Raw genomic sequence first — 16,836 nt, forward strand, 5'->3', positions numbered from 1 at the left:
CTGTTTTTGTGTGTGTGTGTGTGTGTGTGTGTGTGTGTGTGTGTGTGTGTGTGTGTGTGTGTGCGCTCACACAGTGACAGTGGACAGGTGAAGCTTCACCCCAGTCTGTTCTTGCTGCTGCTGGTGCTCAGTCGACTCTATCCTTCTCCCATGGATGGATCTTCTTCACCTCTGGGACTTGCTCCTTTCATGCCCCTCATCATTAGGTGGGTGCCTTAAAGTCTCTAATAACATTAAAACAATAAAAATGTCATTACATTAGTTTCACTTTCATGTGGAAAATCAAGGTGGACCCTTTAGAAATGGCAGCTGAGAAAACAATTTCACATCTTTTTCATCATTTAGTAGCTCTTTGACTGTATCACATGGTCTTCCTTGGCCAGTGATGTTTGCCCTGTTGTTCCGTTTTCTGTGCAGATTGAGGACTTCTTATCCATGTTAGCTTTAAGGTGTAATTTGTTAATGTCAGTTCATCTTTTGAATGTTGTCAACAGACAATGAGGAAAGTTATGTCAAACGTGTCGCCTCCCCTGGTCCTGTAGGATATGTCCAGTCATAGTCTAATGTCCAGTTTTGCACAGAAGACGAAAGTACTGGGACACACCTCTAGGTTATTGAATTTAGGTGTGGTATGAGGCTGTTTTTCAGGGAATGGGCCCCTTATTTCCAGTGAAGGGAAATCTTAATGCCTCAACATACCAAGACATTTTGGACAATGCTATGCTTCCAACTTTGTGGCAACAGTTTAAGGAAGGTCCTTTTCTATCAAACACCTTTGGGATGAACTGGAACAGATGTTGCGATCCAGGCCTTTTGGTCCAACATCAGTGTCTGACCTCACTATTGCTCTACTGTATGAATGGGCAAAAATTTCCACAGAAACACTCCAGCATCTAGTGGAAAAGCTTCCCAGAAGAGTGGAAGCTGCTATAGCTGCAAAGTTGTCTATGTGTTTAGAATGTGATGATATTAAAGTCCCTGTTGGTGTAGTGGTCAGGTGTCCCAATACCTTTGTCTATATAGTGTAGTTTTGAAGCTACCTTTGAATTCTGGCCATATTTTACAGGTTGCTCCTTTAAAAGCTGAGACTAAAAGTCCATTCTTTACTTTCAGCATTGAAAATTGATAATCTCTATTGATCTTATCTACTAAGTGGGCCTCATGTTGAGATGTTTTTGTCCCCAACAGCAATAAGATTCCAATCACTTTTTTGTGGTGTCAGAATGAGATATTTTTTTGTATTTACTGTGTATATAAAAGTAGAAGCATTCAGATTTACTGCAAAACTTGGACCATGCATGTTCTTTACATGTGTGCACACACACACACACCCACCAGCTGGCTTCTGATGCTTGCTTAGAAACAAGGTTTTACAACATCCTTTTTAATCTATACTGCTTCAGTTTATCTTTATCTCAAATAACCTTTTTCCATCATCAAAGACTTGAAGTAACCTTGAACAGGAGTTTTACCTCCTAGATGCTCCAGAAGCCCTAGCAGAGCTGCTCAGCGTCCAAAAGTATCAAAAGACAGTATGTGAATGGGTGTGTTGTGCTGCCTGTCAGCAGTTCTTCCCTTGTGTCATTGGTGACAATGTGTTTCCAGTCAGCTTATATTGAGGTTAAAAAGAGACGTAAGGGTTGGGAATAGTCTATCAAATGCAACAAGGTCACACACCTGCTCTCTCAGACATGATAAACCTCTGAAACGTTTCTCCGAACCAGAACTCCTTCTAAGTATAGAACAATCCCCAAGACAAAACACCTGCAGTCTAAACATTCGTGTGCGTGTGTGTGTTCGTGTTATTTTGTTTTGTTTGCACAGGTGCGTCTGCGTCTTTTATATGAACTTCTGCCTCGCTTCATTTGTTTGCTGTTTTTTTTTTAAACCCTCTCCAAAGTCTAGCTAATATATTGGCTTGTAGGAAACAGGCTAAAAATAAGAAACACTGAGTGTTTATGTGACTTTGGGTGAGTTTCTTTGCACTAAGACAAAACACCTGTAAAATAGACAAAACACCTGTTGACATATAAAACATATCAAGCGTTCAGACAAGCTTTTACATGATAACACATGTTATGAGCATAAACCGTTTAAGCACTATATATAATCATTTACAATGCCACTGAGTATGAGTTAAAATTGTAAAGCTTAGTTCATCTGTAGGGTAAACTGCCTTGGAGTTGGTGAAGATAGTGTGTTTAGCTAAATTCAGTGCATTTTACCGATGGAGAGGAAGTATTATGTGCTGGAGTGTGCTGTAAGTTGTGTGTGTTTGGCAGGAGATTGGAGGTGGTGGAGGGCCTGCTTTGAGACCTTGAGGTTGGAATGCTCTACTGACAGTTTAGATAACAGAACTTGAGTGTGGATATTTTTTCATCCATGTGTCTATTAATACTGCATGTGTGTTGGTAGTAGCCCTGTGCATTGGCTATACATAACTTATAGGCAGATGCAGGGGTTACCATTTAGTATATTTTGATTTTTGTTTTTTAAAGAAACGTGAAAAGCTATCTAAGAACACTTTATCATATACATATAAATCAAAGTTTTAAAAACAAGTTCTTTTTTTATCAAAACAAAATGACCTTCTGCCACAAGTCTTTGATTGTAAACTGTTCATTAAAAAATGAATCTGTTTCTGTGCGTTGATGCAGTTTCACGAAACATAATATTGGAAATGGAAATTAAACTATTTACAGATAGCCATGGTAGTCTGAGGATGAATCCTAATAACTTTGCTGGATGGTTCCTCTAGAGCCGGCATGTCAGTAAAAGATCCCTTCCTAATGCCTTTTCAGTGATGAAGGACAGAATCCATATAAAACCAGATCCTAAAGCTTATCTAAAGTTATTAAAGGGCGTCAGCAGTTCTTTTATCAAATATTAGCTGACACACTAAATTGAGATGGTAAACTTGCAAATGGTCCTGTACATACATTAGCATGTTAGCATTTAGCCTAATGCATTGCTGTGCCTAAGTGCAGCCCCCTTCTTTTGTTGTGACCTTCATTTTCCTGTCTGCACTGTCACAGTCAGGCATCCTACAATAGAAAATAATCATCTTGCGGTGTTTATACATGTGGTTCATGAAGCAGCACTGCACATGGGAGTGAGAGGTTTTCTCACGGACTCACATGACTAAATTGTGAACTTGTTTAATCTAAATGTATTTGTCCTTAGTTACTGAATGGATACAGCTGTTGTAAGTGAATGGGCTACAGCAGTTAATGGCTGTAATTTAACAAAGACTTGTCTTTTCCATTTCATTTCTGCTGAGAAGAATTCCCACTACATTGACAAAATAGTTTGTTGTTGTAGTTGACAGACGGTATCAGCAAACTGTTACTGTGACCGCAGATTTTTTTCAATTTGCTGTTTAAATTTATAGATATTAAGAACAGAATCAACATGAACAGCCAGGTAACGTCACTAGCAGAAACTGAATGATGCGGTTAAGTAAAACTGGATAAGTTTTCTCTTACTTGCCTTCATCACAAAGTTGGGCGAGACAGCCCAACTCTCAGTGAGACACCATTCATTCATCCTGTCTGGTCAGAAGGTGACAAATGGAAAGTGAACTGAGATCACAGAGTGACTGGGCTGTAAACATCAACAATTACCATTTGGAGCTGCAAATGTGCAGAGCTTCCTAAAAAAACAGATAAATTCTTCGAAATCAGTTGTTAATGAACTGGTTTAGCGGACCTTTTCTTTTAACAGATGAGTAATTTAGTGAAATCCTCCGATAATTCCTTTAATCTCTTGTGGATGCAGTTAACGGGCCAGTAGCTTGAGGACTGCCTTGCTGGCTGACTCTGAACTGTCAGTGAAGGTATGCTGCACACACATCCACCCAAATGAAGCCCACATGTTGGAGATGTTAAATATAGCCCAGCTCTAATTTCTCTGGCTCCAGCCGTGTTTCTCTTCACCGAGCCCTCATCCCCCAAACTCATCTTCCTCAGGCGTGTGCGGACGTGTCTGATGAGGTCGACCACTGTCACCCGCCTCCTCCTCACCCCACTTCTTTCCTCTCTCCATATGATCTGACCCACCACCTCCAAGGATTAAATGTAACTTAGCTCCTCTTCTGTTGACAGGACGGAGCATCGTGCCTGTTAATTCATCCCCTATATCCCTCTTTCGCACCACATAGCATTTAATCTCCCACCGCTGAGATTCCTTTGCTGCCTGCCCTCAGCATGCGTCTCTCCTGCCTGCATAATGATGAAGAAAATGATGACGACAAAGAGGGGGAGGATGATGGTGATGGAGGCACATTAATTCTGATAATTAATTGCTGCTTCATTCCAGCGTCTGAAGTTGGCTGAAGTTTGTCTTATCTTTTATAGTCTTTCTTTTTCCCTCTCCCTCTTTCTCTCTTTGCCTTCATGATGGTGATTTATGTCCTGTGATATCCAGTCCAGGCATCTCTCCTCACCCGCCCTGTCTCACTCGCTCCCTTTCCTTTCTTGTCCTCACTGCCTCGTATCTCATTTCTTTTTGAAAGGGCACGCAAACTAAAGTGAGGATTCAAGTAAAGCCGCATTTCCTTCCCAGCAGCAACCTGCAAGCGTTTTACATATTTTTTAATTGTCTTGTTTGTGACCAGCTTTTTAAACACTCAAAACCCTATGCACTGAATTTTACTATCAAATAAGTACACTTGCACAAGTACCATAGTGTATGGTTTATAGGTGTTTGACTTGACTTGATTACTTCCATTTTACGCTGCTTATGGTCACATGCTACTTCCCTTCTCAAATTAACCTGCTGCACAACATTTTTTTTTTTCTTCTGTCACATTTTTGGTCATTGCGGATTTGATTTTTACTGCAAAGTCCAGCACTTCTATGGAAACAGCACAATTACAGCTTGAAGGAGTGACACTATAGTGCAATATAACACAGTCATATTTCAGTAAATCATAAAGGAGAAATAAACACAGACTGAATTTCTAATAATTTTCTTTACAAAATATAAAAAGGAATCTGTTCGTAAACAACATTATCCAAGTCTCCAGAAGTGTTTGCTCCACACGCTGTGCATACACTTCAACAGCCTTTACACACTAAATGTTTCCAAACTCTCCTGTGCTCTGTGTAAACACGGACTGCACTTCTGTCGACTTTTCACTGGATTTTTGCACAGACATGACTGTCATTCAAGACTTCCCAGTTGCAATGATGAGAATTTAATGTTTTGTTTTGTTTTTTTACAGCATCTGGTTATTTCTGGCTGTATTTTAAAGAGCCATGAAGAATAAAGTTCTCTTGATTAAACCTAACTATTTTAAGCTTAGATTTGATTATTTTTCCTGTGTGATCATTTTTACCTTAACAGACTTGAGATTTGTACTTTTGGTCGAACAGCACAAGCAAGTCGAAGATGACTACTTTGGCCATCACAATCCAAACAACTAAATAAAACAATAGACAGATGAACGTGTTAATTTTTTTCACCTGAAGATATATACACACCTGACACTGATGCACTGTCAGCAGCAGGATAACTGTGGTTCTGTTCAGTGGGCTGTACATTGGTTGACTTAGTGGATGTGCTTAGACAGTCCACATTCATATATTTTTGTGGAATTTGACAGATAAAGATGTCATCATACAAATTTACACCTGTTTCCCCCACAAGCTCTTTTTTATTCTACCACTGGTAGCACCAGAGTGAGACATTTCCCAATTGTACACATAGACTTTTCACAGTAAACTAAATTATTATTGTCACAGAAATAGATGTTGGGTTGTAGAGTAAAATAACAATTGTGCTCAGACAGCTATATGTCGTCCATATGAATGAATGAAACACACGGAAATCCCGTCACTGTCGCCATTCGTAACTTACACAATCTGCATTGTTCAGTGACAGACTTTGATGCTTGGGCTTGTTTGGCAAATGTGCTACAGTCTACAGAGGAAACTGTTCCCCCAGTTCTTCAAAATGAGGCCCAGATGAGTCTCGTCCATGCCAGTCAACAGTCTGCTATGACCCCACAGGGGTGTTTCTAAAATTACACCCTTCCAAACTGTCATTTCCTTTTGCAAAAGTGTTTCAATGGGACAAATTAGCACAGATAGTTCACATATGGGCCCCAAATGGGGGCTGAGAGGAGTGGAAAGTGAGGAATGGGTCTGTGTGTGTGTGTGTGTGTGTGTGTGTGTGTGTGTGTGTGTGTGTGTGTGTGTGAGAGAGAGAGAGAGAGAGAGAGAGAGAGATGCTCGTGCACGTACATTCACTTGTGCGAGCGCTTAGAGCTCAGGAATGCAAACTGTTGTCTGCATTTGACACAGAGTCTGTGGTTGTCTATCTGGCCATAGGTGTGTGTGTGTGTGTGTGTGTGAGAGAGAGAGAGAGAAATGGGGGGGAAGGCATGCTCACAGCAGGTGGAGAAGCATTTGTTGACAGTTGACTTACTGCACAGCACTCTCTTTGTTTAAGTCCATATAGATTTGAATCCATTTTTTATTTCCTCTGTCTCATAGCAGTCCGACTAGCAGTTTCTTTTCTGACAAATTATTTGCAGTGCTCTCAGAGAATTGTTTCTTTTCCTCACACACTCTATTTTTCTCAGCATAGATTGCATACAGCTGCATGTTCTTGTCTATGCACATATTTCTCCCTTGCTAATACCAAAGCCAAAAAAGCAAGCTTCCTTTTCATCTCTGCATACCGTTCTAGTGATGGATCGGTGTTTCTCGTTTCTCTGGAACGGTCTGCTGAATTTTCCACAGTGGAGCTGAGCTGCTCGTTTGGCCTCCACAGCCAGATTTAATGCCATCACAGACCCTAAAAACAGCCTGACACCTTCTATCCTCCTTTGACTCATGTCCTGTATGCGTGTGTGTGGGTGTGTGCTTGCTTCTGCTCCCATGTGACTTTACTGCGTGTATGTGTTCAGTATACTCTCCCTGTACATGTGTAAGATAAATTTGTTGCCTTCAAAATCAATGTGCTAATGCACAGGTTTACTTTGTGAATATTCCCAGAATGTGACCCAGGCCATGTTGAAGTCCGCTGGGAGCTTTAAAGATAGAAGTACAGTTATATGTACTTTGGTCCACTCATATTGCAGTAATGCACCGGCGTGACCTGACAGCTAAATGTGTGGATGTACAGGAAAACAATAAACACAGCTGTCAGAGCCACAGTGTAACTTCTAGGGATGGAATGTAACATTTCTAAGATAGTACATTTACTCAAGGACTGCGCAGTTTTAATGTACTTGTACTGTATTTGAATAGTTCCTTTTTTCTGCAACTCCAGTGATAATTTTAGTTACTAGTTAATAGAGCCAAAAATTAAATCAGTTTGTTTTATCAGCAGTCAATAAACCTGATTCAAGTAATTGGAAAAATGGCGAATATTGGATCTAATTGTCATTTTACTTGTATTTTACGTTTACGTTCGACAAGTTCATTTGTTGCCAGTAAATTACTTAAGTACATTAAATGGTGCTTTGACAGATAATTCTAAACTTTTATTCAAGAATTTTCAAGTTTCACTTTTACAAAAGTATTATTTTAGCACAATATGCTTACTTTTACTTAAGTCAGCACTATTTACAACGCTAGAAATTTCAAAATAATGATTAAAGTTATTTATTTTTGTCCCTACTGTGCCTCTAGAGAAAGATTTTAGGCGCGCTAGCGGTTTGGCTCTATAGATGGCAAGGTCGGTCGGTTGGTCCACCACTGCGGGTCACACTGAAATATCTCAACATCTGCTCTTTGGATTGGCACTAAATTTTGTACAGAGCCCAAACAATGAACACTACTGACTTTGATGATTTACAGTCTTTGTGCTAAGCTTAGCTAACCAGCTGCTGGTTTTTGCAAATGTAAAGAAAAATCTGCTAAAATTGCCCACTTTCTTTGGCACCGTGACTCCCCTGCCCATTTTGATCAGGCTCACTCCTCCCCCTCTCATCTCATTCAGGTCCTGGTCATGTCCTTCCCTCTTGTCAGCTATGACAGTGTTATGACACTAGAGAAGGAAAGACTATCAGCTTGTAAACAAGGTTAATTTTAGCCCGCACTCAGAATGACTGGCCACATTCTCCATCAGCGGCAGATACTGTAAATGAGCATGTGTTTGCGTATGAGGAAAAGCGGGAGAGAGACATCTGTGGGCAAAAACCAAATAGAATAGATGATGTTCATGATATTCCTGCCATGATTCAAAAATATTTTATTACGTTTTTTTGTTTTGTTTTGTTCGTTTTTGTTTATCAGTCATCTGCTGGCCTGGGTGCTGTTAAGGCTGTGATCCTTTGCCCTTTGCAATAGGGGAGAGAGAGACAAAGAGAGGAGGAAAGATGGAGATGTTACATAACATGTAACATGTGCATAAAAATAGCGATCAGCTACCTAAGTGAAAAAATCATGGGTGGTTTTGAATTTGTCCATGACAAAATGTGGCAGGAGAACAAAATAATAATGCTAATTAATAAAGATAATACACACAATAAGTGCATAATTTTTCAGAACAAAGTAACATCTGTGAAATAAATCGAACTCAGTTACAATAACAACCCGTGATCTATGATCATGGGAACCCTCACTACTTCCTCCATTAACTCAAACATACGATGCAATGCAAGACTAAAAGATTATGATAACAAAGCAGCTATACATGTTTCATCACTTTAATAACTTTCCGTCATGCTAATGTTTCAGTCCTGCATGTGTGTGTCTGTGTGTGTGTTCTGTAGATGTGGTCGCTCAGCTGTGTATCGGACCAGAGAGATGGCGGCTCGGGCCCTCGTCCCCTTTGTGCTGGTCACCCAGGTCCCATCCACCGTCAACACTTTACTGCAGGAGCTTCCTCTAGAGCCCGGGCCCAACATCCAACACAACCACATCCATGGGACTCTGCTGCAGGTCTGCGCCCACGCACACAGCAACATAAACCGATGCACTCATATATACATAACATATGCCATAACATTCAGTAGGAGCTGTAATCACAAATCCCTTAAATGACCACAAGCGTGTTTTTAGTGATGGGAGCCTCAGGTGGAGACTGAATGTCAGTGCAGTGTAATACTTTATTGTACTTTCATGCAGAATGACTTACTGAAGACAGATGCATGCTATTATCACAAACAAAGGGCACAAACATTTTTTTTTGTTTGTTTTGTTTGAACTAACAAGTTCTTCATTCTGAGTGAAGAAAACGCAAGCAAAGGAAAAATGACTAAAGCTAAAACTAGCTAGAGCTCAGTGCCAGGCACAAGCCAGCAGCCTCTCCTATCTTTCCTTGGTATGAGCTGTGAACAGACCAGAGCTATTCACGACCCTGTTTGACCAGCACACCCACAAGAAATAGAGCATTACTTATGAGAATGAGTGGTGAAGTGAGGGCGAGTGATGGCGTGTGTCCAGCGAAGCAGAAGTGTACGCAGAGTTAAACATAAGATGTAGTTGACTGTAAATGTCCAGTGCAAGTCACAGTAAGTAGGTAAATAAATGCTACGACTTCTCAAGACCAAGCAGAGCCCCCGTGTGCTGTTTCACCGCTGTTTGTAAAGTGAAGGGGTTAGCTCCAAAGCAGAAGTTAGCTTTTAGGAAAATCCCCTGCTTCCCAACCACGGTCCGGAGACTAAGCAGAGAAAAGGTTAACGAGGCTTCAGAAATCTGATAAATTAGGTCAGCCCTGGTAAATTTATAAGCACACTGTAAAATGATCGAAGAAACTGTCATTTGTTTTGCTATATAAATCTGTTGCACCTGCTTTTGTTAAGTAAAGTAGGAAAACCCAACTGCATTTTAACATAAACATAGGCTAATTATCCTTAGCTTAGCTGTCCTTATAATTAGCCTACTTAGGGAGTCTCCAGTATTAACGCTAACACTGTGTTCAGAACATAGAATAACATTTCTGAGGTAACTTTCATTTTGGATGTGTGTGATTATGTATGTGTTTTCATGGGATACCAACCATTCGTGACCTCCAGATCTCGCCAGCTGTCTTTGCGTCTTCTCCAAGCCAAATATCATGCTTCCACAGACAGACAGGGTGTGCACGAAGAGGAACTATTCACAGGCCAATCATTGGACAGTCTGCGTGTGTGCGCGCACATGGCAAGGGAATGCAGCTATGAAAGAATAAATACACTGCGTTTTTAAACAGCCTAGCATAAAGACAAGAAAAAAGCTCTATGTGCTGTCAGTGTTGATATTGCCACCACAAATTAGTCAATGTATGGGAAACGCTGAGAATAAAGATAATTTAAAAAAAAAGAGATTTGTTAGTTGCAGAGTGGTTTAAATTCACCAATCTGGGACATTGCCAGTCTGTAATTGTGAAACTTACACAGTTTATTATTTTGCCCACTGTCATTATTTCAAAGAAGCTGGACAAAATGTGGACCAGCTTTTACGTAAGAGTAGTCAAGGTTAAAGGAAGACAGGATGTTGGCTGTCTCTCTGAGAAGTCTTGGTTGCTCTTTCTTTATAGCTATTCTGAAATATGGAGAGATATGGTGTATCTAGACACACTATACCCTGATACACATGCAAAGTATTCAGAGCTAATTAAAGCAGACTTGCACTTTATTTTTATTTAGGGCCTGCCTTAGGATTAAATGTCCTTATAGATGAGTTTATAATCCTTTCACTCATCTTCAAACATGTTCAATCATAAAAATGTTGAGACCTAAGAGGTTTTCACTCAGCAAAGACCAAATATAAAATGCAATTACCAAAGCAGCTATCACAACATGTATGTGCACAACCACACAGATTATAGATATGATGCATCAAGCTTCAGCACATACACACACACACACACACACACACACACACACACACACACACACAATCCGTCAGTCCCACACACCCAGTTTCTACACAGAGCCTGTCCAGACATGGCGGTTATCGCAGGGTAAATACCAGAGTTTAGTTCTGTCATCACACTCTGACAAACACAACCAAACAGTCTGCTGGTAATATCAACACACACAGAGGAGACGGGGAGAGGGAGTTTCCCCAGCCTTTTATTGAACATCGCTGATGGGGTCGGTGAGGGAGCTGGGGGTGTGGAGCGGTAAGAACCAGGCAGAGAGAGGGGTCAACACAAAGGATAAAAACTGCACCGTTTTCTTCGGGAGTTCTGCCTCCTTCTTGATGGAGCACTTATGGTTTGGTAGCGGTCTGGACTGCAGGGAGGTCTGCTGTGGGATGAAGGCTAAGGATGGCGAGGAGGAGGAGGGGAGGTGGACCTCTTAAAAGCTTAGAGGAGATTTCAGGAGGAGAGTGGATTTTAGTTTGCTTTCCTAGCCACCATGTGTGGTGCTTCTCCAGATGTCTCCTGAACTTGTCTCTTCTCTGTGTCTCTGTTTCCTGTCTCTCCTCTTTCTTCTCTTCTCTTCTTTTTTTTTTTTTTTTTTTTAAGAATGTTACCTGTCGACTCTTTCTGATGTTTTGATGCCTGTCTGTCCTTCTGCATACATACAAACATTTTGATATAAGACAGTTTGTGTTCTACTGTCTCTAAGGCTTTTGTATAACATCCTATTGGTGCAGGTTAATCTACCAGATTAATTAAAAGGTCACCCTCTAGTTTTAGACCTGAACTAAAAAATAGCTTTTCCATATGCTTACATTTTGCTTGAATGTGTGTTCTAGTGCAGTACCCTGGTGACTACAGTGACACCATTAATATAGGGGTATAAGTACTTAATTCAGGGGCCTGTACTTTGCACGCCAGTGGTTCATTCTGAGCAGCAGCCCCAATTTTAAGCCCTGTTTCCTTTTCTTCTATTAGAAATCATTTCTTTCTTTCTTTTGGCTTTTTTCTATCCATCCAGAAGAAAGAATAAAGATATTTATTACTTCACACACAAAAATGTCTGTATATGATATAGCCCATCTGTTGCCTTTAGCCCTTTTTGGCCTTTCAATTTCCTTTTTCATTCCACCAAAAGCACTCCAGCCCATCATACCTCATACCATCTGTTGAGCTTCACCACATCTATTCATACATCTCCTCTGGACAATATGAGAATATAAGCAATAGCTCACCTCAGAACATTCTGAATATACAGGAGTCTTACATATTTCTACATGCCTTTGTACTCATAATTACTGTTTTTCATCAAAATTTAAGATTATTTATAATACCCTTTAAAATGTGTTTGCTCCTTTTTTATGTAGTCTGTTACTATTGTTATACCGTTTCTCACCAGTGTGTTTTGTCATTTTGTGAAGTATTTAAATATTTATTGAAGTATTATATAAATATCCTAAAACTGTAAGGGAAGTATAAAGTTTCCCTGATAGAATGAGCTGAATCTTTATTTTCTTAATACTGCTGTATAATGGAAAACCACACACACATTCAGTTCCTATTTGAATGCCTTTCACACATGTCTTCCATTCTGTGTTAGCCAATAATTATGCTGGCCATGTCATATTTACAATTAATATGAAAGGCTCCAAACCTCTCAGTTTCTCCTTTTTTTCATTGCTTTCAGTCCAATTGAAGAAAGGGCTAAAAATAAAAGACAGTTAAGATTCTGGAAACTGACCATTCAGAGACCATGAAAAAAAATGAACGGGAGAAAAGGTTTCTTGCAATTTCTCTCTCTCCTTTTTCCAGTCAGTAGAATACGCAGTCAACTCTCTAATACACCTCCTTGTTTTTCTCTGCAGAGCTTTCGCCGTGACATTGACAAAAAAAAAAAAAAATTCAAAGGGTTTTCTGAGTTAATGTCGGCAGACCTGATAGTGCTGTGTATATCTGTAGGGACCATCTGTAACCAGGCTATAGATAGCAAGTGTGTAGGTGGGTGGGGGCATTATGGAGATGGTGGAGGGAGATATGTAAGGAGTATCTAGCAGTGGGAAGCAGGATAGAACTGCGTATGCAGGTGAAGTGGTCTAAACATAGTAAAACAGAGATAGAGGTCTGCAGCGTACGTGTGGAGGGGAGCATCTCAAACAGAAACGCTGATAGTGAAGATAGTGGCCATGGAGTGTGTGTGTTAAATGTTCTGCACTCATGTGTGAGCTGGGGAGGTAAGATGTTTAGACTTCAGAAAAATTAACAGACAGAGGAAGGGAGTGAATGTGTCTGTACATGGATAGCACACACTGGTGGTGCATTTATGCTAAGATGATGAAGACTTTGTGTTTGGCCTTTAGAGATGCCTAATGTATCATAATATGCTTCAGTGTGTGTGTGTGTGTGTAACAGGTAGCAGATGTTTTTGCTTGAGGGAGAAATGACTTCCTCTGTTATTGTCAAAGAACAACTGTTAGTGGGCCAAGTGTGGTGCTGGGAACCATCACAGCTACTGAGGCAGGCTGTACCACCCTGCTGACTTTCTCACACACACACACACGCAGAGCGGCGAGGTCTCATAGCCACACACAAGGAAGTGTTTCAAGCCAAACCCAGTTCTTTACTGAGCTGAACTGCATCAAGATTCAGAACCTCAAATGGCTCAAGGTGAACGCAGATGTCTCAGCAGAACTACATTTTCACAGCTTCTAGTGTAATAACTGTTTTCACTTGTCCAAATCAGCCCAAAAAGACCTGAATCCATATTAGTCAACATAATCAATAGCGCTGGTCTTTATAGGCACATAAGCATTGGAATTTGTTTTTGTCCGATCCTGTGTAACAGTGCAGAGGTTGTAAATAGCTCACTGAGTAGTAGCCTTTGTTATTTATGGCTCGTGATGCTTTTGTTCACATTCCAGTATTTGACCTCTATGAAGTCGGTTTTTAGTGATACTGCTTGCAACAGTATCACTAAAAACCTCCCATGTAGCCGATTACATTATTTTATAATCTTGATATTCGACTTCAAAATTCAGAGATGCATTTATGTCTCTTTGTAAGAAAACTAGATTAGACTAGACATGTATATGTAGTTCATCAGAAATCTCAGATTCACCTTTTCATATCACATTCATTTTCAAATAGTTGTGGTTACTTTGAGAGAGAAATTGTGCAATGCATTGATATTTGAAGATGTTGAGAGACTTTTAGAGGCTAATAAATGTAAGTAGTACAACCAGGGGCTGAAAGTTATGTGAGCAAATTAGAAAATCAAATCAGAATAGCCAGGCATATGCCACATGCTGTAGTGCTATGGCATATGTCCACATGACTGATAGGTCTGTCACAATCAGCTGTGATGCTTACTGCTTGTCCCTCTTACCTCAAATTAAATTTTTTGACTCCACTAAAGGCCTGGTCCCGCCAGAATGAGGATCAGCGACGTTCATGTACACATCTTTGTGAAAAAGACGTGTACATGAACACATCTTTGTGAAAAAGATGGTTCTAGAAGGATGACTAAATGGTAAGCTACAATAGCCATAGAAATAACCACCAACATGGTAGCCAGCTGGAAAAATTCAAGCACTAATCAGTCCCAGTTCTCTGTGCTCGCTAGCTTGCCAACTGTCGGTAAGCAGCCTGCTATATCAACTGTCGGTTTACAAGCTAGCTTGCTTGCTCTCTTACATGACAATAAATTAATGTTGTTTAAAGAAACCAGTCCTCCATTGTAGCGCACTTTGCATTCCACCAGAGCAGAGTTATATAAAAGTTATGGTACACTATGGTATACTGCTAACAAGCTGCGATAGCTTCTTGTGTCTGGGGCTCTCTGACTAACCCTCAACCATCAGCTTTGTCAAATGCAGCTTGCTGTTAGTCAGCAGTACAAATTGTGCGTCAGAGTTCACCAAAGTTGAACTTCATGCTGGTATGACCAGGGCTTTGCAGAGACAGATCCTGTAGTGTGACATCATTTCACAACAGGGCATTTACTGTAGGTTCCTCATTCAACTTAGGTTAACATTAATATATAATATCAATGTAATCAGATGAGACAGTGCCAGCTGACTAATATCAGATTTTGAATGACAGGCCAAGATCAGCCTAATTTATTCCTTTATCTCAAGGCAGTTCTGTCCTCTGGATAAGTGAGGCCTTTGTTTGGGATAAATCATCTTAAAAACATAGTGGAATCACCAAAGTCTCTCCAATGTGCCCCTTACAATGAGAACCAAGCTTAACAAGCCTATCGCACAGAGCGGCACTAACCCAAACCGACACTGGACTCCTCTCTCGACACGCGTCAGCAGCAGCAGCAGCCCTGGTTCACAATGTCTGTGAACGACAGGCCAGACGAATTAAAGCTGCAGCATGTGGATGGCCGACTCGCCCCATGTAATTCTTTGTGTATTTCCACAACAGGGGCTAAATGAGACCGAGGAGAAGGAGGTTTGAGAGTTCTAGTTTTGCTGTCTCCTTTACTCTGGCAGCGGTGATGTTGTTTTCCCAAATGCTTTCTTCCCTGTTCTCTTCCAATAATTATATTTTGGTCTGCTGTTACGACGACTGCTTTTGGCCAGTGGTCTGCGTGGGCTTTCTGAGAAAACCCTCAGGGTTGAACCGGTGAAAATGTGTGGGCCTGAAAAGCCAGTCTGCTTGTTATTTAATATGACATGAGATGTATTGAATACAGAGGGAATCCCAAGCCTTTGATACTGGTGTCTGACATTAGCCTTGAATTTATAATATTGTAAGCTGGCGGGGCCACATAAGGACATCTGCTCTGCTCTGTGGTTATGGACATCTATCAACAGAAACATTGCTTTAGCTTTGGCGACTCTATGTATACGATTCTTTTTTACTGCCTAAACTGAGTTCCACATGTCATATGATTGCATGTTGTTATATTCATTTTATCCTAGTGGTAGCAATCCCTTGTCCCACCAAATTTCAATCACCACTTCTCTTAGACTCTGATCTTAATCAATTTTGGTTTTGTATTCACATAATCGTCTTAATTCACGAACCTCTTTATTAGTTTTTCTCAGAGCTTTCAACCACATTTCATAGTATTCACCATAGAGTTAACTCTCTGCTGTAAACTGTGGGATTCATCCGAAAGCTCCCACGGAAGCTAGTAAGTGAACATTGAGTTTAAAATGTTTTAGTGAATTGCTGTTTCTGAGGTAAAGGATACATTTTTCACACTGAAATTAGTAGGTTTTCAGAAACATATAATCCACAGTGTCAGCTGGCCTGGAGTCTTAGACACAGTTGTAGTCACCTTCATTAGGGACTTTTCCTTTAGCTCTTAATATAAAGAATGAAAAATGTATCTGAAGTCTGAGTCCATACTAAGACATTTTGACCAGATAATATTTCAATGTTGTCAGAAGGAAAGCTTTTCATGGACTTGGCTCTGGTTCTAATGCAGATCATGTAGTTGAGTCTGCATGAAATGCGCAGACTGACACTTTTTGTGTTTTGTTGAATGTATGAAAAAAATGACTAAAAGACTCAGATGCAGTTCACATTTTGAGATGAAGAAACTTTTTTTTAGTCGTGTTGTTGAAGTGGTTCATATTTTACAACTTTAGGAGACACTACTGTGAGTGATGACAAGGTCCTACTGCATGTCAACCTTTCACACATACACACAGCTCATACTGCCAGTACAAAAATATATAGGAATCTCTGGACAAAATGGAAATAACAAACATCTCCCTTGGAGAGTGTTGAGATACGCCGCTGTAACTTCTGACATAGATGCAGTTACACAGTTGTTGCATGCACGCACAGACAAACACAGGCCACTAAGTTAGGGTTGTCACACCCATGTGCATATGCATATGTGGGGGAGTATGACTTGTTGTCTAGAGTGCATATGTAAGATTTGTTTGTGCAAGGATACGGCTATATAGAGCAAGAGAGTGTGTTTATGTCTTTTTATACTTAGCCCGCCTTTATTGGGATCTCTTTTTGCCTAATTGGGCGCGTCCACACTATGCCTAACCTCTATCTGGTTTT

The 16,836-nt window shown here is 40.4% G+C and overlaps 1 protein-coding gene across 4 annotated transcripts in view; it reads left to right on the forward strand.

Annotated features, from left to right (window-relative positions):
- thada (THADA armadillo repeat containing) overlaps window positions 1-16,836 on the forward strand; it is a 94,988-nt gene that overhangs the window by 35,710 nt on the left and 42,442 nt on the right. For all 4 annotated transcript variants that reach the window (XM_046402875.1, XM_046402876.1, XM_046402877.1 and 1 more), the window contains exons 28-29: window positions 75-206; window positions 8,726-8,894. In XM_046402875.1, coding sequence (XP_046258831.1) covers window positions 75-206; window positions 8,726-8,894 — 301 coding nt within the window. The remainder of the gene's footprint in view (window positions 1-74; window positions 207-8,725; window positions 8,895-16,836) is intronic.

Source organism: Scatophagus argus, chromosome 10 (genome assembly GCF_020382885.2).
Source record: "Scatophagus argus isolate fScaArg1 chromosome 10, fScaArg1.pri, whole genome shotgun sequence".
In the NCBI taxonomy this organism is placed as follows: Eukaryota; Metazoa; Chordata; class Actinopteri; family Scatophagidae; genus Scatophagus; species Scatophagus argus.